Source organism: Bos taurus, chromosome 15 (genome assembly GCF_002263795.3).
Source record: "Bos taurus isolate L1 Dominette 01449 registration number 42190680 breed Hereford chromosome 15, ARS-UCD2.0, whole genome shotgun sequence".
In the NCBI taxonomy this organism is placed as follows: domain Eukaryota; kingdom Metazoa; phylum Chordata; class Mammalia; order Artiodactyla; family Bovidae; genus Bos; species Bos taurus.
In genome coordinates, this window is record NC_037342.1 from 78,636,327 (window position 1) to 78,659,745 (window position 23,419).

Sequence of the window (23,419 nt, forward strand, 5' to 3'; positions counted from 1 at the left end):
TCAGCTGGCCAAAGCATTGGAGCTTCAGCTTCAGCATCATTCCTTTCAAGGAATATTCAGGACTTATTATTTCCTTTAGGACTGACTAGTTTGGTCTCCTTGCAGTGCAAGGGACACTCAAGAGTCTTCTCCAGTTGAAAAGTATCAATTCTTTGGCACTAGCCTTATGGTTCAACTCTCATATCCATATATGACTACTGGAAAAACCACAGCTTTGACTATATGGACCTTTGTTGGTAAAGTAATGTCTCTGCTTTTGGGCATCATTAGTACTTGGATATTCCAAAGATATTTAAAACTCTTGCGTCTAGAATGGAACTTATCTTCTTTCTAGATCTTCCTCTTCCCCATATGATCAATGCTCAGTTAGTGAATAGCACTACTCTACGTGGTTATTTGAAAGAAGGAAACGGCAACCCAGTCCATTATTCTTGCTACATTGGGATTTAATCTGGATATTATGTTTTTAGCAATGCATTATAGAAAGAACTTTATTATATATCATCAGGTGACATTTAGTTTATAGAATTTGTACAAACTCCATGTGCAACTATAATATATGGAATGAACGTCTCATAGTTTATTTTTGCTACGAATGTGTCTCAAACACACATGCAAGGACTTTGCAGAGATAGAATGTATGTATAGGAAAATTTTAGTTGGTAGTCAAGAAAACATTAGCAGTATAATAAATTGTGGGGGAGAAAATGAACAAACTGAATGTTATGTTTTTCAAAGAATGAAAGCTGAAATGCAAAACCACAAACCAACAACTTGATGTTTTTTTGGCATACTGCATTTAACTGCAGAATAATGTATTCTGTTCTGTTCACCACTGTTCCTCCAGCAGTACTAGTTAAACAGGGAAAGTAGTCAGAAAAGAGGACATAAAATGATTCGGCTTGGAAAAGCTGCCTCGTGAGCTAGTTGTAAAGTAAGTCTAACTTATCCCATTTAGTCATCTGGACATTCTTTAAAGCTTAATAATTTCCACATTGGTTTTTATCATTTAAATTCAACACAATTTTATGATGTGTGTTTTCTCCCATTTTATAAGTTGCAAAATTAAAGAAAGGTATAATCACTAATGAAATCTAGGATTAGCACTCAGATGTGTAGTTTCCATTATTTGTTAATTTAAAACTTCCTATATTTGTATTTGTGATTTTTAAAATGATGTAATGCTAAAACAGTAAGCAGTAAGTTTAACAGAAAATAAACTAAATTGGCAAAATTTTTAATGGAACAAATTTAACCAACAATAATTAATTTATTTATTTTTACAGGGTGATACATCCACTTGAATTCAGCGTTTAATCCCTGCTTATTCCCTCATTGCAAATAATTTTAGGATTCAATATACCCTTCTAAGAAGCAAATAGGAGGGTATAATTGCATGGACTCTATATTCACTATATACTGCCTTTAGAACAGAAAAATAAAAGCTGAAATGTCAGGGTCACGATCACATTTAGATTTATACAGGGTTCAGGTAAGAAATGTGACTGAAATCACCATGTTTATATTGATGGGGTTTACAGATGATTTTGAGGTTCAAGTTTTTCTATTTTTACTATTTCTAGCAATCTATCTTTTTACACTGATAGGGAATTTGGGGTTGGTTTTCTTGGTCATTGTGGATTCCAGGCTCCACAAACCTATGTACCATTTTCTGAGTGTGTTATCATCCTTGGATGCCTGCTGTTCTTCAGTCGTCACTCCAAAAATGATAGTCAATTTCCTGGTGGAAAATAAAACTATTTCATATCTTGAGTGTATAACACAGACACTTCTTTTAGTTACTTTTGGGACCACAGAATGCTTTCTTCTGGCTGCAATGGCATATGATCGCTACGTGGCTATCTACAACCCCCTCCTGTATTCAGTCAGCATGGCACCCAGAGTCTACATGCCACTCATCATTGCTTCCTATGTTGGTGGCATCGTGCATGCTACTGTACACACAGTGGCTACTTTCAGCCTCTCCTTCTGTGCCTCCAATGAAATCAGACATGTGTTCTGTGACATCCCTCCCCTCCTCGCTATTTCTTGCTCTGACACTCACACAAACCAGCTTCTGCTCTTCTACCTTGTGGGCTCCATTGAGATAGTCACTGTCCTGATTGTCCTGATCTCCTATGGTTTCATTCTGTTGGCCATTCTGAGGATGCATTCTGCTGAAGGGAGAAGGAAAGTCTTTTCAACATGTGGCTCTCACCTAACTGGAGTGTCCATTTACCATGGGACCATCCTCTTTATGTACATGAGACCAAGTTCCAGCTATGCTTTAGACCATGACATGATTGTGTCAGTATTTTACAGCATTATCATTCCCATGCTAAATCCTGTCATTTACAGTTTAAGGAACAAGGATGTCAAAGAGGCAATCAAAAGAGTGTTTGGGAAAAAATCAGTTTGTTCATAAAGTACATTTTCACACTAAACACTGAGTTGAAGAAATTAAGACTTATGTTATTGTCTCCATATAAAAAGCCAAGATACAAGTTTTTTATTTTTACGTTTATGCCTTTTATTTCTTCTTGGATATTTCATAAATAAAGATTATGGTCAACAGCCAACTGTGTGGTTTTTGCAGATGTGGATAATGATCATCCTTTGGTTTCTTAATGAGTTTGTAAATATATGCACACCCCAATATACACATATATACCAACATATATACATATACATGCTGATAACTGGTGATACACTTTTGCCAAGGCTGCCATAGCAAACTACATAACACTGTGGCTGAACAACACAAATGTATTTTCTCACTGTCCTGGATGCTTTGTGTTTGAAATCAAGGTGTATCCAGGGTTGTTTTCTTCTGAGGCCTCTCTCATCAACATACACAATCATATTGAATTAAGGTCCCACCCTATAGTTGCCCCCTCAAAGACCCTATTTCTAAATTCAGTGACAGACTGAGGTAAGAAGTTTAGGACTTCAACAGGCAAATGTTGGATTTACTTATACTGCTACTGCTAAATCACCTCAGTCGTGTCCAGCTCTGTGCGATCCCATAGACGGCAGCCCACCAGGCTACCCTGTCCCTGGGATTCTCCAGGCAAGAACACTGGAGTTGGTTGCCATTTCCTTCTCCAATGCAGGAAAGTGAAAAGTGAAAATGAAGTCACTCAGTCGTGTCTGACTTTTAGCGACCCATGGTCTACAGCCGACCAGGCTCCTCTGTCCATGGGATTTTCCAGGCAAGAGTACTGGAGTGGGGTGCCATTTTACTTATACCCACACATATACACACAGAAGCATGTATAAACCATTATTTTCTCACAAAATACAGAGTCTTGGTGTTAGCATTTATCAATAATGTTCATGAACTAAAGAATAAAAAAAAAAAAACCACAACTCAAGAATAACATACAAGTACCTGCTAAATATTTCCCTTACCCCACTAAGCTGCAGAACATCTATATGGGTTTCTCTCCATTCCTGGTCCTGACTCAGCTTTGGCTCAGTTTCCCCTTGACACCACTACCTTCTACTAATAAAGGATTCAAATTCCCAACTTGAGTGCTATATACATGACTTCAAATTTTCTGTGTCTGCCCTTATCTCCTATACCTACAGAGATGAGTTTGCTAAAAACACAACAAATATCAGCTGGCCTTGTATAGTACCTACTGTTTAATTAGAGGGAATTGACTGGGGAAAATAAATTTAAAAAAAGGGGATCTAAAAATTAAAACAGTAAATCTATATGACCAAGAGAAATGGTGTTACCACTCTGATCTTCCCATTGGAGATGACCATGCAGACAATGTAGATAACCCAGCATTGCCTGAGGGAAGTGTTATGGCCTCTTCTGAGGCTGCCATCGTCTGCTTCACTGCAGATGCTCATCAGGACCCACCCTAACTGCCTCTCTTTGCTTCTAGACCTGTATACATGAGTCCCAGAAGGCCCCAAAAGGTGAGACCCAAGTGGAGTGACCCATGAACTGTGACCCATGTGTAGGTATGCCATACTCTGTCAGTACTAACTGAGTCTCTGATTTTTACAGATAGTCATATGGGGAACATGTTTGGTTATTAAGAGTGAGGAGTAATGGTGGAAGGAACGTAATGTTAGATTAAGCCAAACATTGGTATGGACCAACTTAGCAGAGATTTTATTTTAGGCCACAGTTTTGGGAGTTAAAAAGGACTGTAACAGGTTTGATTGGTGAGTTGGCTAAAACATGGAGAAAAAGGTGGCCAACAGTGAGATATATGGTAATGGCCAATCTGCTTTGTTTGATGTAGGGAAAGCGACTCGCAGTCTTAGGGAGGGGTTGGAATATTAAAGTGTATTTGTCACTTAAGATCTATTAATTCACACTTGGACTGTGCAAAAGGCATCCTTTTCACCAACAAAATGAGAAATATATTTGTGAAGGGAGCTCTAGCTCTTGAAGATCTCCATATGTGGCCTTCTCTAAGACCAAATCTTACAAAGGGAACTACAGTCACTAAATTGAAAAATGCTCTGATATTTATTGGATTCCAGGGTGGCAGGTGCCAACTGGCAACAATCAATCACCAAAGGTACAGTGGTCCTAGTTACTGTAACGAACAGCAGCATCAGAATAGTATGATTCACATAGACCTATGGCATTGGCTAGGTATTCATGGTTTCCCTAGAAGTAAAATAAATGCTTATTAAATTCTTACTCGATCTCTGTAAGGAGAAAAGATTTAATTCAAGGGAACCAAAATCTAACTAAAATTATTAAAATAGATAGTCATGGCTCTTCATTAATTCCCAAAATTGAGCCATTTTACAGCCCCAGGAACCATTCAATGAAGGGGATTCTGGATCCTCTAAAGAAGGGCTTGGTACAATAGCCAGAATTTTTATTTCTAATATTTATCCCACCCTCCCCAAAGGGACTCAAAGATTTTGTCAAGGTAAATGCACTGGGGAAAAGGAAATAATCATAATTTTCTGTAACTACTGGACACTTTATTTTGGGGGGTCCACAATCACTGCAGATGGTGACTGCAGCCATGAAAATAAAAGATGCTTGTGCCTTGGAAGAAAAGATATGACAAACCTAGACAGCATGTTAAAAAGCAAAGACATTACTTTGCCAACAAAGGTCCATCTAGTCAAGGCTGTGGTTTTTCCAGTAGTCCTGTATGGATATGAGAATTGGACTATAAAGAAAGCTGAGCACCAAATAATTGATGCTTTTGAACTGTGGTGTTGGAGAAGACTCTTGACAGTCCCTTGGATTAAAAGGAGATCCAACCAGTCCATCCTAAAGGAGATCAGTCCTGAATATTCATTGGAAGAACTGATGCTGAATCTGAAACTCCAATACTCTGACCACCTGATGAGAAGAACTGACTCATTTGAAAAGACCTTGATGCTGGGAAAGAGTGAAGGTGGGAGGAGAAGGGGTTGACAGAGGATGAGACAGTGGATAGCATGACTGACTCAATGAAAATGAGTTTGAGTAAATTCTAGGAATTGGTCATCGACAGGGAAGCCTGGTGTGCTGCAGTCCATGGGGCAGCAAAGAGTCGGACATGACTGAGCGACTGAACTGAACTGAGGCTCTCCATCTGTCATAATTTAGTTTGTAGAGCTCTTCATCATCTTTCTCTTCCAAAGAACATAACACTGGTCCTAACACTGATGGAATGATGCTGACTGGACTGAGGGAACAAGAAGCAGCAAATGCTCCGGCTTGTTGGTAAAGTACTTTCCTACCACTGGGTAAGAAATAAACATGACTAAATTTCAAGGGTTTTCTGACTCAGTGAAATTTCTAGGGGGCCAGTGAAGTGGAGCATGCTGGGATGGCTCTTCTCAGATGAATAGTCATTGTTGCATCTCTTGTCTCCTAGAGCAAAGAAAGAAAGATCAGATATACTGGGCCTTTTTAGATTTGGGAGGCAACATATTCCTTTTTTAAGTATGTTCCTGTGGCCCATTTCCCAAGTGACCCAAAAATCTGCTAGTTTTGAATGAAGCCTAGAACAACAGAAGGCTCTGCAATAGGTCCAAGCTATTATCTAAGCCTGTCTATCACTTGGTCCATGTGTTTCAGCAGATCCAATGGTGTTTGAAGTGTCCATGGCAGATAGTGATGCTGCTTGAAGCCTTTGACAGGTCCCCAAAAGTGAATTATAGCTCAAGCCTTAAGGATTTTTGAGTAAGAGTCTTTCATTCTCTTCAAAGTACTCTTCTTTTTAATATTGAGCTCTTGACTTGCTACAGGGCATTAGTAGAAACTGAACACTTGATCATTACCTACCAAATTACCGTAAGACCTATGATACCTTTTATGAACTAGTGTTATATAATTATAATATTAAAAAGCTTGTTTTAAAGACACATATGTATTGAAAATAAAATAGAAACATCATGTGTGATGTTTATTCTTGTATTTACCACATTTTTTTTTAGTTTATTTCTGAAATGAAATTACCAACAGTTCATGTTACTACAGGCTAAATATTTGTTTGACATTGCTGATAGATCAAGACTGATAGTAACAATTCTGCTTTGTTTTCTTTTACTGAAAGTTTCTACTTTTAATTCCAATCTTTTTAAAATTTCTTTTTAACATTTTGCTAATGTGTGAAAGTGAAAGTCTCTCAGTCATATCTGACTCTTTGGGACCCTATGGACCATACAGTCAATGGACTTATCCAGGACAGAATAATGGAATGGGTAGTCGTTCCCTTTTTCAGAGGATCTTCCCAACCCAGGTATCAAACTCAGATCTCCTGATTTCAGGTGGATTCTTTTCCAGCTGAGCCACAAGGGAAGCCCAAGAATACTGAAGTGGGTAGCCTGTCCCTTTACCAGTGGATCTTCCCGACTCAGAAATCGAACCAGAGTCTTCTGTATTGCAGGTGGATTTTTTACCAGCTGAGCTACCTGGGAAGCCCTAATGCATGAAGTGTAATAAACATTGAATATTGAAAACTTATAATTAGACATATTTTCACGTGTGTACACCAGTGAAACCACCATCTCAACCAAGATAAGGAATATGTCTGTCATATGCAGAAATTTTCTCATGCTCCCTCCCTTCACCATTCCCCACCACTCACAAAATATCATTTACATTTAATTCCATTGTGCCCATAGAACATATGAACATAATCTGACTTGTTTGTTTGTTTGGGTTTTGTTTGTTAGTTTAGTTTTACATTTTTAAGTCTTTTTTGGTCTTTTTTTCCCCTTATAAAAGTAAAGATACATGTACCATTGTGTTGAGAACTGTAGACTTAAAAAAATTAGGTTGTGAAATTTTTATCCTCACTCCCAATATCTAACAGTGTGTGTAACTTATTCCTTTGTAGTAATGCTGAAGGTCATTCAAATTTTGATCTGCAGTACTCAGCAGAGAGACATTTATTTTAGACCAGAGATATTAACTTTGTGAAGTAAATTTTCAGACATGAAAGTACTTAGAAAAATTTACCATATATGAGTATTCCAAAACAACAATTAAAATGCATATTTAAGTATAGAAAGAGAGTGAGAAATTTTTAACAACAATGAATAATATACGCTTGAAAGAACATGTACAGAATGTTGGGTAATTGATACAAAAACCCTTAAAGTAGCTTATTGCAAGTCTGTTGAAATTGATTTGATCTTTATATCATTTATACATGAGCTGTAGCTTCTGTCTAAGTGCTCTTTAATTGTCCAGGAGTCTAGACTGAGCTTTTTAACACAGTGATGAAAAGATTTCCATTGTTAGAGAGCACAAATTCGAATATCAAAGTGCTATTCATATTTACTAAAAGATGATGCTGTTAAAGTGCTACACTCAATATGCCAGCAAATTTGGAAAGCTCAGCAGTGGCCACAGTACTGGAAAAGGTCAGTTTTCATTCCAGTCCCAAAGAAAGGCAATGCCAAAGAATTCTCAAACTACCACACAGTTGCACTCATCTCACATGCTAGTAAAGTAATACTCAAAATTCTCCAAGCCAGGCTTCTGCAATATGTGAACCGTGAACTTCCTGATGTTTAAGCTGGTTTTAGAAAAGGCAGAGGAACCAGAGATCAAATTGTCAACATCCGCTGGATCATAGAAAAAGCAAGAGAGTTCCAGAAAAACATCTATTTCTGCTTTATTGACTATGCCAAAGCCTTTGACTGTGTGGATCACAATAAACTGTGGAAAATTCTGAAAGAGATGGGAATACCAGACCACCTGACTTGCCTCTTGAGAAATTTGTATGCAGGTCAGGAAGCAACAGTTAGAACTGGACATGGAACAACAGACTGGTTCCAAATAGGAAAAGGAGTTCGTCAAGGCTGTATATTGCCACCCTGTTTATTTAACTTTTATGCAGAGTACATCATGAGAAACACTGGACTGGAAGAAACACAAGCTGGAATCAAGATTGCCAGGAGAAATATCAATAACCTCAGATATTCAGATGACACCACCCTTCTGGCAGAAAGTGAAGAGGAACTCAAAAGCCTTTTGACGAAAGTGAAAGTGGAGAGTGAAAAAGTTGGCTTAAAGCTCAACATTCTGAAAACGAAAATCATGGCATCCGGTCCCACCACTTCATGGGAAATAGATGAGGAAACAGTGGAAACAGTGTCAGACTTCATTTTTCTGGGCTCCAAAATCACTACAGATGGTGACTGCAGCCATGAAATCAAAAGACGCTTACTCCTTGGAAGGAAAGTTATGACCAACCTAGATAGAATATTCAAAAGCAGAGACATTACTTTGCCAACAAAGGTTCGTCTAGTCAAGGCTATGGTTTTTCCTGTGGTCATGTATGGATGTGAAACTTGGACTTTGAAGAAGGCTGAGCGCCAAAGAATTGATGCTTTTGAACTGTGGTGTTGAAGAAGACTCTTGAGAGTCCCTTGGACTGCAAGGAGATCCAACCAGTCCATTCTGAAGGAGATCAGCCCTGGGATTTCTTTGGAAGGAATGATGCTAAAGCTGAAACTCCAGTACTTTGGCCACCTCATGCGAAGAGTTGACTCATTGGAAAAGACCCTGATGCTGGGAGGGATTGGGGGCAGGAGGAGAAGGGGATGACAGAGGATGAGATGGCCGGATGGCATCACTGACTTGATGGACGTGAGTCTCAGTGAACTCCAGGAGTTGGTGATGCATAGGGAGGCCTGGCGTACTGCGATTCATGGGGTTGCAAAGAGTCGGACACGACTGAGTGATGATCTGATCTGATCTGATTCATATTTACTAAAGTTTCCTTGTCAAAGGTAATTGTATAGCTAAACAAAGGGTCAGTCTAGGAAGGAATGACAGAAAAACATGGATACAAGAATAAATGATTTATTAAGGGCCCTTACCATATTGATGTAATGTGTTTTATTAATGACTCCATATTTGTCTATTATATTTATGCACAATATTTATTAAAACTTTTCTCAATATGAACATTCATTTTCTTTTTTTTTTGCTTAGAAAAATAGTGCTGCAATAAACATTACACTACACATTATTGTTTTATAAGTAGTTCTCATACGTATACCCTTAGATATTTAGGGTGTTTTTTTTTTCCCTATGAGGAAATCAGTTAGTAATGATTCTATAGCAGTTTTATTTATTTAATAGAGAATATAAAAGTAGAGTATCAGTTCAGTTCAGTTCAGTTGCTCGGTCGTGTCCAACTCTTTGCGACCCCATGAATCACAGCACGCCAGGCTTCCCTATCCATCACCATCTCTGGTAGTTTACCCAAACTCATGTCCATCGAGTCAGTGATGGCATCCAGCCATGTCATCCTCTGTCATCCCTTTCCCCTCGTGCCCTCAATCCCTCCCAGCATCAGGGTCTTTTCCAACGAGTCAACTCTTCGCATGAGGTGGCCAAAGTACTGGAGTTTCAGCTTCAGCATAAGTCCTTCCAATGAACACCCAGGACTGATCTCCTTTAGGATGGACTGGTTGAATCTCCTTGCAGTTCAAGGGACTCTCAAGAGTATTCTCCAACACCACAGTTCAAAAGCACCAATTCTTCAGTGCTCAGCTTTCTTCACAGTCCAACTCTCACTTCTGTACATGACCACTGGAAAAACCATAGCCTTGACTAGATGGACCTTTGTTGGCAAAGTAATGTCTTTGCTTTTGAATATGCTATCTAGGTTGGCCATAACTTTCCTTCCAAGGAGTAAGCGTATTTTAATTTCATGGCTGCAATGACCATCTGCAGTGATTTTGAAGCCCCCCAAAAATCAAGTCTGACACTGTTTCCACTGTTTCCCTATCTATTTCCCATGAAGTGATGGAGTATCAGATCAGATCAGATCAGTCGCTCAGTCATGTCCGACTCTTTGCGACCCCATGAATCGCAACATCCCAGGCCTTCCTGTCCATCACCAACCCCCAGAGTCCACTGAGACTCACATCCATTGAGTCAGTGATGCCATCCAGCCATCTCATCCTCTGTCGTCCCCTTCTCCTCCTGCCACTAATCCCTCCCAGCATCAGGGTCTTTTCCAATGAATCAACTCCTCGCATGAGGTGGCCAAAGTACTGGAGTTTCAGCTTTAGCATCATTCCTTCCAAAGAAATCCCAGATGGAGTATAGAAAGGCATAAAAAAAGGGAAAATGACATACTTTCAATTATAGCACATCCTGAATATCATACCTTCTTGTTTATTTAGACACCTCTACATATTAGTTTTGGAGAAGGAAATGGCAACCCAGTCCAGTGTTCTTGCCTGGAGAATACCAGGGACAGGGGAACCTGGTGAGCTGCCATGTCTGGGGTCACACAGAGTTGGACACAGCTGAAGTGACGCAGCAGCAGCAGCACATATTAGTTTACAGTAAGGAGAAAACTGATCTTTAAAAGTAAAACATTGCTAAGTAAATGAACAAAATTGACATAAACTTGAGGACATAACTCTCTACTAAAAGGAAATTACAGTATGAGCTGTATTTAAAAATTTAGGACAATATTAAACAGTAAATTTCAATCAAGTCAGTGAACAAATTACATACATAAATGCAGCATAATTTCTGTATTATTTCAAATGTCTCATAATCCTGATAATTAGGGAAGAAATTTTCTCATTGCCTTTCTAACGTCTTTGTTCCGCAGACTATATATGATAGGATTGACCATTGGAGTCAAAATGGTGTAGAAAAGAGATATCATTTTGTCTATTCCTTCATGCTGGTTCGATTTAGGCTTTAAGTAGGTGACAGTGGCTGATCCGTAGAATAAAAGTACAACAGTGATGTGGGAAGAGCAAGTGGAGAAAGCTTTGGTCCATCCTGTGTTTGCTGGCAACTTCAGGATGGTGGAGATAATTCTGATGTAGAATCCAAGTATCAGCAAAAAGGGAACAGTGACAAACAATATACCAAATATATAGACCACCATCTCATTCACAAAGATGTCTCCACAAGCCAGTTTTAATAATGGTGGAATGTCACAGAAGAAATGATTGATTGTGTTGGAGCCACAGAAAGGCAGAGAGAAAATCTGGCATGTTTGGCCTATCTGGACTGGAACAGCACTGATCCAGGAGGCAACCACCAGCCTGATGCGGACCTCAGGGCACATGACCAGGGGATAGTGCAGAGGGTCACAGATGGCCACACAGCGGTCATAGGCCATCACAGCCAGGAGGAAGCACTCAGTGGTTCCAAGGATAAGGAAGAAGCACATTTGTGTAGCACAAGTAAAAAGAGAAATGGTTCCTTTTTGGGTCCAAAGGTCCATGAGCATCCTGGGAAGAGTGATGGATACATAACAGATTTCTAGGAAGGAAAAATTGCGGAGGAAAAAATACATGGGTGTCTGAAGAATGGCATCTACTCTGGTTATTAGAATTATGACGCCATTCCCCAACAGGATAATCATGTAGATGACTAAGAATATCCCAAAAAGAAACCATTGAAATTGGGGAATATCAGTGAAGCCCAAGAGGACAAATTCCATCATGATAGTGAGATTTGTTTCTGTAATTTTCAAATGATCTTCTCTCTCTAAATTTACATTTCTTGACTGCATTTTCTTTTTGTACAATTGGACTAGGACATGGGCTTTAGTTTTAATCAGTTCTCAGTTACTTTCTTACACACTTGTGTTTTGTGATTTGGGGAGGTTTGATTTGAAATCAGGAGCTATAAACTCATCTGCAGGAAAAAAAATCTTAAATGATTTATAATGTTACATCTACATTCTAATAAAATCTATATGTCTCGTCATTTTAATTTAAATTATGCCATGAGAATGGAGAAAGCAGATAAACTACTTCTTACAGTCAAAACATCAATTAATTGTTTAAATTCCATGATTTTTATTCCCCAATCAATCTCATCTATAATATAATATCTGGTCTAAAACATCTAACACAATGTGCTATTGACTATTTATATATCCTTTTTACCCTTAACATTATATCTAATAACTCATTTTATAAAGATATGGCATAAAGATCTGCCCTAATTTACTGCTCCATAAATGCTTCTGAATTAACTTAAAAGTAGAAATTATTATCAGAAGTGGTTATTTTCTAAGGAGTGAGAAAGTTAAAACTGTAAGAATGTAAGAGACAAAGCTTTTATATTCAAGATCATAAGGTTCCACCGATTAGAATTCCAAATTACTGAATCAAAATACATCTCATTGCTTAAAAACACAACTTTTTGACATTTAACTATTTTTAACCCTAGTAATTTTGGTGTAGAAGGAAATAGCAACCTACTCCACTATTCTTGCCTGGAGAATCCCAGGGATGGAGGAGCCTGGTGGGCTGCCATGTATGGGGTCGCACAGAGTCGAACAAGACTGAAGCCTCTTAGCAGCAGCAGCAGCAGTAATTTAAGATATTTAAATACTCTTCCGCCAAAATTAGTACATCATGAGAAATGCTGAGCTGGAAGAACTACAAGATGGAATCAAGATTGCAGGGAGAAATATCAATAACCTCAGATATGCAGATGACACCACCCTTATGGCAGAAAGTGAAGAGGAACTAAAAAGCCTCTTGATGAAAGTCAAAGTGGAGAGTGAAAAAGTTGGCTTAAAGCTCAACATTCAGAAAACTAAGATCCCTGTGGCGGATTCATTTCGATATTTGGCAAAACTAATACAATATTGTAAAGTTTAAAAATAAAATAAAATTTAAAAATTAAAAAAAAAAAGAGAAAGAAAACTAAGATCATGGCATCTGGTCCCATCACTTCATGGGAAATAGATGGGGAAACAGTGGAAACAGTGTCAGGCTTTATTTTTTTGGGCTCCAAAATCACTGCAGATGGTGATTGCAGCCATGAAATTAAAAGATGCTTACTCCTTGGAAGGAAAGTTATGACCAACCGAGATAGCATATTCAAAAGCAGAGACATTACTTTGCCAACAAAGGTCCGTCTAGTCAAGGCTATAGTTTTTCCAGTGGTCATGTATGGATGTGAGACTTGGACTGTGAAGAAAGCTGAGCACCGAAGAATTGATGCTTTTGAACTGTGATATTGGAGAAGACTCTTGAGAGTCCCTTGGATTGCAAGGAGATCCAACCAGTCCATTCTGAAGGAGATCAGCCCTGGGATTTCTTTGGAAGGAATGATGCTAAAGCTTAAACTCCAGTACTTTGGCCACCTCATGCAAAGAGTTGACTCATTGGAAAAGAATCTGATGCTGGGAGGGTTTGGGGGCAGGAGGAAAAGGGGACGACAGAGGATGAGATGGCTGGATGGCATCCCTGACTCAATGGACATGAGTCTGAGTGAACTCTGGGAGTTGGTGATGGACAGGAAGGCCTAGCATGTTGCAATTCATGGGTTGGCAAAGAGTCAGACACGACTGAGCAACTGAACTGAATTGAACTGAAGGAAAAGAAAGATCAATACATATAAAAGTTTCACAAATGTGGTCAGATATTGTGTCCAATTCCTTCCTGGTTTGTGGTCTGATTTGATTGCGTAACATAAACAATAATAAAAATCAACCAAAAGGTTAAGTTAAATATTCTTTTTCAGGAAATTATAATTTGGATGCGAAAAAATGCTTCATATATTCTCTTATAGAGGGAAGTGCTCAGATATTCAGTCGTGTCCAACTCTTTGCGACCCTGTAGCCTGGCATGCTCCTCTGTTCATGGGATTCTCTAGGCAAGAATACTGGAGTGGATCGCCATACCCTCATCCAAAGGATCTTCCTGACCCGGGGATTGAACCCGTGTTTCTTATGTCTCCTGCACTGGCAGGCAAATTCTTTACCACTAGTGCCACTCAGGACGCTCTATAGAAGGAAATTCACTAATAAAATGTGATTCTTTCTCATTGAAAGTATTTTAGTTGTAATGGCAACATTTTCTTTATTGTCAGTTTAGCAAAATATGTTTGAGTAATTTGAATGCAATATAGCATTCTTTGATTACAGTTTTATTAATAGATTTTTCTAGAAATGAATAATATTAATGTTAGTATTATGTTAGCAATAGACACATTGCTGCTGCTGCTACTGCTGCTGCTAAGTCCCTTCAGTCGTGTCTGACTCTGTGCAACCCCATAGGCAACCCACCAGGCTCCCCGGTCCCTGGGATTCTCCAGGCAAGAACACTGGAGTGGGTTGCCATTTCCTTCTCCAATGCATGAAAGTGAAAAGTTAAAGTGAAATCGATCAGTTGTGTCCGACTCTTAGTGACCCCATGGACTGCAGCCTACCAGGGTCCTTCATCAATGGGATTTTCCAGGCAAGAGTACTGGAGTAGGGTGCCATTGCCTTCTCCGGGGGCAAAGATAAGGCAGGAAGAAATGTGTCATAAAGATAAAAACTGGAAGACTTGAGAAGATAGCAAGCTGGACCATCTTTATGAATCCTTCCCCTCCTGTGAATGAGAACATGCAGGCAGGAGGCAGGGCAAAGCCAGACCCCTGTGTCAAGACCTGGGATGACAGGCCTCTCAGAGCTTGGAGAAGGTGATGGTCTTCAGATCCTTCTTCTCTATTGCGGCCTGGACAGACTTCATGGCGTCTTTTGTTTGTAGCATGCTCATGTTCCAGAATAGACACATTAGAAGCATATATTTCAAATGCTTCAAACACATTATTTAACTTTTTAATGCAGAAAGTAATAAATCTAACTTAAATAAGGATATCTTAAAGAATAAATAGGTGTTCAATCCATATATACTCATGATTTTAGTTGTTTGGAATGTGTGTTAGTCATTCAGTCATGTCAGACTCTTTGTGATACCATGAAGGATAGCTTACCTACTCTGTGAAATTTTCCAGGGAAAAATACTGAAATGGGTAGTTATTCCCTTTTCCAGGGGATCTTCCCAATGCAGGGATCAAATATGGTTCTCCTGCATTGCAGACAGACTCTTTATTATCTGAGCCACAAGGGAAAGCCCATAGTTGTTTGATATTATTTATTAAATCTTGATCCTGAAATTTAGAAACTATCTTGAATTAAAATAGAATATTAATACATAATAGTTTATATTTACCTTTTTCAAATTTTTCTGGTTACTTTATTCCTCTTGATGAATTTTTAAAATATATTTTAAAATGTTACACTGTTTAAGATCTGTAAGATTTTTAAACAGGGACTTAACTTGCTTTTATAAAGCAAGGCTTTTTATAGAGGAAATCCTCACTTCCTCAAGGGAATATTTCTTTTCCCTCTATACATCTAAATTGCTAGTTAAATGCTCCTGTTGCCAATTAAGTTGGTGTGTTTTTGCAAACAATTCTTCCATGGCAGACCAGACTTTCCTTCAGGCCTTCCACAGAACATAATTTCATGCCTTCTCCATTTACTAAATGCAGTCAGCAGGTAAAGATGTTCTAGAAGAAGCAACACTTTGAATGGTCCAACAGTACTTGCAGGAAAATGTTCAAATTCTTTATCAACTGATTTCTTACCTGTGTTATTTTATTCTCTATAATTCCTCTGAATAGTCTTTTTTCGAAAACAATGCATAATTATCATGTGAACATGCTCTACTTATTCTCTCAACTTTAAGCGAAACTAAGGTTATTTTATTCAAAGTATGATTATCTCTCAGACACCTTGGGAATCCCTGAATATACAGCTCATTAATGAAATCTATAAACAAAGATTAAGAACAATTATATTTGAAGTTTTTTTTTTTTAAGGTGGATCATTTTTAAAGTCTTATTAAATTTGTTTCAATATTGCTTCTGTTTCATGTTTTTTGGTTTTTTGACCAGGGATGAACCCTGTGTCCCCTGCACTTGAAGGTGAAGTCTTAACCACTGGACTGCCAGGGAAGTCCCAAGAACAACAATTATTGATAAAATTTTCTAAATTAAACACTCCTCTTTCTTGTTGAAATATTTAGTAATTTACATTTCTAAGTTTCAACCCACATGCATATATTTTGTGGAGAGAAGCACTTCAAGCGTGAATCTAATATTTACAGACTAAGTTTTGCCATTGTTCCTGTAACAGAGTCATTTTCCAGGCCTGGATTTCTGCTCATCTACACTGTATTAGGAGACTATTTCTTCGAATTTCGAGCCTCAGTGTTTTTCCTTAGTCAGCAGGTTATACTCCCTTGCAATTATTTTACCACACTTCTATTGGGGATGTTGCTGCTGCTGCTGCTAAGTCGCTTCAGTCATGTCCGACTCTGTGCGACCCCAGAGATGACAGCCCACCAGGCTCCCCCGTCCCTGGGATTCTCCAGGCAAGAACACTGGAGTGGGTTGCCATTTCCTTCTCCAATTCATGAAAGTGAAAAGTGAAAGTGAAGTCGCTTAGTCGTGTCCGACTCTTAGCGACCCCGTGGACTGCAGCACACCAGGCTCCTCCGTCCATGGGATTTTCCAGGCAAGAGTACTGGAGTGGGGTGCCATTGCCTTCTCCAACTGGGGATGTTAGGTAGTTTCAAATAGTACCTAACAGTGACGTCTATCGGCTGGATCCCACTTTCACTGCCAAAAATGTAGAAATAGACTGTAAGTAAAAGAATAAAGTCTACGTTTTCTGACCAAATCTTGTGCCCCACCCAACCCCACAGGTTTTAGGGCAAACACTTACCACACAGCATACGGCAGCAGGAACCTTATGACCGTGTTATACACGGGATTTTGACCAGGAACCCTGTGCCTGAAACCACGCTATTCCTAGGAAAAGGATCCCTATATGCCCAGTGTGCACACACTGAGAACTTGAGAATCATACCAGGCTCTGACACGAGCTCCCTGCAGCCAGAAAAGAGAAGATGCGTCTTCCATCCCGCCAACCTCGCCCCCTGTACACACACACACCTCTCATCGCTGGGAGGAATTCCTACAAAAATCTCCTTCCTGAAGCTGGAAAATATTCTTATCACCAACAAAAGCTGAATGGTTTGGGAGAATGGCATTGAAACATGTGTATCATCACATGTGAGACGGATCGCCAGTCCAGGTTGATGCATGAGACAGGGTGCTCAGGGCTGGTGCCCTGGGATGACCCTGAGGGATGGGATGGGGAGGGAGGTTCAGAATGGGGAACACATGCACACCCATGGTGGATTCATGTCAATGTATGGCAAAGCCAATACAATATTGTAGAGTAATTAGCCTCCAAAAATAAAATAATAAATTAACAAAATAAATGTAATCCACACACACACACACACAAGCTGTATTTGTTTATGGAAGTTTATGGATGAAGCAGGGAAACAAGATAAACTACATACAGTACAAGCAAATGTCTGATTCATTTTTTCCCATCGTACTGCTGCTTAAATAGGAAATGCTTTCCTATTTCAAAAGTGTTCTTTGAGAGCTGTGTTTACTTCTGATTTTGACAGATTTGCTTTATACTCAGAACAGACTCTAGGAGGCGCGAGTGCTAAAGACGCCACCTGCCAGTGCAGGGGACACGAGACACAGGGTTCAATCCCTGGGTTGGAAAGATGCCCTGGAGGAGGGCATGGAAACCCACTCCAGTTTTATTGCCTGAGAAATCTCGGACGTAGGAACCTGGAGAGCTGTAATCCATAGGGTCGCAAATAATCCAACGTGATTGAAGCAATTTAGAACACACACATGCACACACACACACCCCATGCTGAACATACTTGCACGATGACCTCTTTAATATCTAATATATAAATATGTTTTTTTTATACCTCGCTTCCCTGGTGGCTCAGACGGTAAAGCGTCTGCCTGCAATGCGGGAGACCCGGGTTCAATCCCTGGGTCTAGAAGATCCCCTGGAGGAGGAAATGGCAACCCACTCCAGTACTCTTGCCTGGAAAATTCCACGGACTGAGGATCCTGGTGGGCTACAGTCCATGAGATCTCAAAGATTCGGACATGACTAAGCGACTTCACTTTCTTTCTTTCTTCTTTATACCCTATCTCATTTTTTTCTTCTCTCCATTTTTGCACATGCAAAAATATTTATTAACAATTTATTATATGGAAATTATCTCACTTTTTCATTTCTTTTACTTTCAATCACTTTTAATCTCTATATTCAAAATGCAGTTCAATGTGGCAGGTATTGAACATATAGCTTTTTTAAATCTTTATGTTTACCTTTCACTTGGACTGCTTAGTCCATATTTGTTTAACATTTTTTTTATTATAAATTCCTATTTGTTTCCATTTATTCTTTTGTTTTGCTGCTCTTCTGCCAATTTTGGAATTAATTATTTTATATTTTACATTTGATATATTGCTCTGACTTTTTATTATTATTTCAATGATTGCTTCGGCATTTACAATTTAAAATGCGCAAGATATCAATGTTTGCCTACAGTTAAAATTGTTCCACTTTGATTTTTGCTTACAACTTTCCACATTCCACTTCATGTCTCACATCAAGCACGTCACACCTGACATTTCACAAACATCATAATCTTGTAACAGTGTTCTGCCAGTTCCTCAGATTGCATTCTTTGTGTTATTGATGTCATATATTATACTTGTATTTATATTATAATCCCAAATTATCTGTCAATATTTTAGCTTTAAGTCATCATTTGTCTAACAGATCAGGATTCCTATTGCACCTCCCTGAAATCCTCTGTCTAGCTCCTCTGTGAAGTACCCAGATAATAGTATTTCATACTTATTTCCTGGGTTTTTCAGATGCTGAAGAAGTCAAGTGTTAGTTGTTCGGTCATGTCCTACTCTTTGGGACTGTAGCCCACGAGGCTCCTCTGTCCATGGGATTTTCCAGGCAAGAACACTGGAGTGAGTTTCCATTCCCTTTTCCAGGGAATCTTCCTGACCCAAGGATCAAACCCAGGTCTCCTGCTGTACAGTCAGATTCTTTACCATCTGAGCCACCAGGGAAGTCCTCAAATGTTAGTGACCACTACCAAGTGGAAGAAATTAACTGCTTGATTTCCAGACCTACTGACACCTAATGATTGATAATGTTAGCTGCTCTGCTCCCTCAGAATCAATCAAATACATAATTGTACATGAGCTGATCATGTATACTGGGACCCCTCCCTCATCTGGTCTTTAAACATGTTTTGTTAAAATGCTTGTCGGAGTTCCAAATGCTTTTGGAGTATGAGGCACCTGTTCTTTCATGGCCCTGAAGTCAAGCTTTCTCTGCTCCAAACTGGGATGTTTCAGCTGTGTTTGGCTTCACTGTGCATCAGGGACACAACCTTGCATCCTGTAACCGTCTCACGATGGTGTGATAGATTTTACTCTTATTCATTCTAAAGGGGCTCACTGTAATACATACATTCATGATTTCCAACAAGTTTGAAAATTATTCTGTCACTATAATTAGTGCTTTACACTTGGCCTTCAGTTATTCATATTTTAGACAATTTTAGACAATCTGCCTGTTCCTGAGGCTGTGACTTTTTTTATATAATTTTTTAAATACTCTTGATGGGTTTTATTTTTTCCAGAATTTGAATTCAAGTTCACTGACATTTTTTTGACTATGTCCAAATTACTGTAAATCTAATCCTATTAATTTTTCATTTTACTTACTTTTTGCTTATGTTTCATTTCCTTTCTTTTTACCTATCACTCTAGAATTTCAGTGTGCTTTTTACAGGTTTTATGTATTTGTTGCAACTCTCTGTGTGTGAAAGTAAAAGTCATGCAGTCGTGTCTGACTCTTGTTACCTCATGGACTGCAGAATGCCAGGCTCCTCTGTCCATGGAACTCTCCAGGCCAGAACACTGGAGAGGGTAGCCATTCCCTTCACCAGGGAATCTTCCCAAGACAGGGATCAAATCCAGATCTCCCTTTGCAGGATGATTCTTTACCAAATGAACCACCAGGGAAGCCCTGAAGCTCTGTATTTAACTCAAATTTTGTTTAGCTATATTTTATTTCAAGTCCTTGGCTATCCTATTAAGAGATTATGGGAGGCATTGCTAAATCCATCACTTGAGACATCTTGCAGTCATTTTCAATTGATCCTTTTTTTTTTTTATTTTATGGACAGGAGGTTAGTCTTCCTGAGCTTTCCATATTCTAGGTAATTTAAATAGAGTTGGACATGACTGAGCGATTGAACTGAAGTGAACTGATGGTGCATGGAATGAAAACCAAGCGTCCTAGTCACGAGACCACCAGGGGCTAGAGTTAAAGCGGCTCTGACTCTTGCCCCTAGCTGAAAACAAGAATGTTTCAAGAAGAGAAAAACTGTAAAAAAAGGTGCAAATTTTACTATTAGAGATACAGCTCAGTGCATGGGAGATCACGCAGGAAAACAGTTTGTTTATCCAACTCAGAAGCAGGGCAGAGAGGCACCCCCAGAAAGAAAGGGTATGGGCATCATCTCTAATGAGGAGGAGTGCAGTACATCAGAAACTAGGCAGAGACACACACCCTGAAAGGAAGGAGGGGTGTCCTGAGTGAGGAAGAGTGCACTGTGGAGGTGTGTAAATCACACATATAGGACAGTCCTTCTGGGGCTTTTTTATCTTTGGCCGATTGTCTTGTTTCTTCCTTCAACCTGACTGGTCCCTGGATCCTCCTCAAGAGGAGTGCACATTTTTTTTCTAAGATGGATCCCACCACAGAGGTGCCCACTTATTACAGGGTGGGGCCCCCTCCCTTTTCAACCTCCAAGAATTTCTTGCACATGTGCAGACAGGGACGTCTTCCTTGACCTCAGGAGTGGGCACCTACCTGTCTCTTGGCTTTAGCAGGGCTGTTTTTACCACTGGCTTTGTCCTTGGAGTATCGGGGTGAGAACAAAGGCTCAATTCTACTCCACTTGACAACACCAGGTATCTGGCCCAGAGGCCCACTGTCGCCCATCTCACGGATATACCCAGATGTTGACTGTTCTGGTTGGGAGGCAACTCCTATGACTCTGAGCTATGCTTTATCTCTAGTATCTCCATTCCTTCTGCAACCATATGGTAGTCATTTTCTTAGAAGCCTCCTGCAACCTTCTATGGGGTATGCATATCCCATTGTTCTCCCAGAGACTCTCAGGAAAATTTAATACAGGTCTATGGGTCAGTCCCCAGCCCCAGCCACCAACACACCTCCCTTACGTTTTGTGCCTCGGGGCAGATCTTAGGATCTTTTGTTGAGTTCTGATCTCTGCCCCGTCAGTTCAGTGATACATCTGTGCTATTCTCTCATTTCTATTTATCCATAGTTTGATCAGGAAATTGTCTCCAGGCATAAAACCAGCATGGTCATGAGACTGACACTGTGAATTTCCTTCCATGATGGACAGACTCAAGGTGCATTCTGTGGTCCCTGCCTCCTGATAGCCATACTTTCGATCAATACCTTCCAACTGAGTGTAGTTGGTCACGTCCGCTGCTACTAGTCCAGGCAGGGAAGTACGATAGGATGCCTATGATTATGTAAGTAAGAATCCACTACGGAAGCCTGTAACATCCATCTTGGTAGGAGGTTCTATTGCCCACGCTGCCTTAAAGAAGCAATCTGTCATATTAGTTGTTGCTTATGAGGAGGACCATGCAGCAAGGAGCAGAGAGCCTGTAGCCAGTATCTAGCCAGTAGTGACACCTTCAGTCTAACAACTGCAAGCAATTGAATTATGCCAACACAACTGGGTCTTTCTCCAGTTAATCCTCAGCTGATCCTACAACCCTGGATAATACCCTGATTGCAATCTTGTGAGACCCTTCACAGAATATGCAACTCAGTGATAAGACTCCTGGTCCACAGAACTTGGAAATAATTACTGTGTGTCTTTGTATATGTATCTGTGTCTGTGTGTGTTTAAACTAAAATTTTGATAATGTATTACGTGACAATAAAAAATTAATGTACATTTCAAGGTATCACAATCTTTTAACTCTGAAGTCTGATTCCTGAGTACAGTAATATCTAACCTTTTTCTCTTTTATCTTTATGGTTATGTAATAGGACCCTCTTGAGAAAGAAATTGCAACCCACCCCAGTGTTCTTGCCTGAGAATCCCAGGGATGGGGAGCCTAGTGGGCTGCCGTCTATGGGGTCGCACAGAGTCGGACACGACTGAAGTGACTTATCAGCAAGAGGACTCTCAAAATTAAAACTGTTTGATGAGTGATTCTGTTTCCCATGTCCCCCCTGACTGTGTTCTCCTATCATTGCTGAGAAATAAAATTTGCATTATTTGTTAATATGCATTCTTTGTTGCTGATTCATGTGCATGGCCTTCTCATTGCTTCTCTTAGGGGAAACACACTGACTGCAACTGCCCACCCTGACTAGAAATCTTAGTACATATTTGCATGAATTATTTTACCACAGGAAGTCCTGGTAAGAAACTAACAAGACACCATCAACAATCTGGGAAAAGTCAGATTTTCCACAATCTGGGAAAAGTCAAATAGAGACTCCATGTGTCCTACCATGTCCCAGAAGCCTTCTCGTTGACATCCACCTTGGCTGAGCAATGCGTGCATCACCAGGAAGGACACTGAGTCAGAATGATCAGCCAAAGACAACCTGGAAATCAATTCCACCAACATAAAACCCTAGATTGTGAGTCACAAGGCAGGGTGGTCCTCCCGGGCTCCCTCACCATCCAGGCGTCTGCCTGGGCATTCCTTCCCAATAAAGTCTCTTGCTTGGTCAGCAAGTGACAATTGGACAATTCATTTGGACAATTCATTTCTGAAGTGTTAGACGAGAGTCCCTTTTTGAGCTCTGGAAGGAGTTCCCCTTCCTGCAACTTTCCTGCTCCTTCCTCCTGACTTGACCACAGAAACCCAAAGCCATAAAGTCAGCAAAGCAAGAATTATCAAAGGAGGAGAATTTTGACCAGGACCAGAGGGCCAAAATAAATGGCTGAAGAAAATGTCATGGAAACAGCTGGCCTCGAGAGAACAATCAACCATATGTGACAATTACGGTTCGGTCACAGTCATGTCTGACTCTGCGACCCCATGGACTGCAGCACGTCAGGCGCCCCTGTCCTTCCCTGTTTCCCTGAGTTTACTCAAACTCGTGACAATCGAGTGATGCCGTCCAACCATCTCGTCCTCTGTCACCCCTCCTCTCCTGCCCTC

The 23,419-nt window shown here is 39.9% G+C and overlaps 2 protein-coding genes across 2 annotated transcripts; one reads left to right on the forward strand and one right to left on the reverse strand.

Annotated features, from left to right (window-relative positions):
- Nucleotides 1–1,396: 1,396 nt before the first annotated feature.
- Nucleotides 1,397–2,425, forward strand: OR5T1 (olfactory receptor family 5 subfamily T member 1). Its single transcript, XM_059875055.1, has one exon. It carries the CDS (start codon nucleotides 1,451–1,453, stop codon nucleotides 2,423–2,425), a length of 975 nt encoding a protein of 324 aa, XP_059731038.1. The 5' UTR covers nucleotides 1,397–1,450.
- An 8,599-nt stretch (nucleotides 2,426–11,024) lies between these two features.
- OR10AG75 (olfactory receptor family 10 subfamily AG member 75) lies at nucleotides 11,025–11,990 on the reverse strand. Its single transcript, NM_001390486.1, has one exon. It carries the CDS (start codon nucleotides 11,988–11,990, stop codon nucleotides 11,025–11,027), a length of 966 nt encoding a protein of 321 aa, NP_001377415.1.
- Nucleotides 11,991–23,419: the final 11,429 nt, after the last annotated feature.

Excerpts from the sequence above, each read along its gene's own strand:
- OR5T1 (XM_059875055.1), top strand. The coding sequence starts at position 1,451 with ATGTCAGGGTCACGATCACATTTAGATTTATACAGGGTTCAGGTAAGA.
- OR10AG75 (NM_001390486.1), bottom strand. The coding sequence starts at position 11,990 with ATGCAGTCAAGAAATGTAAATTTAGAGAGAGAAGATCATTTGAAAATT.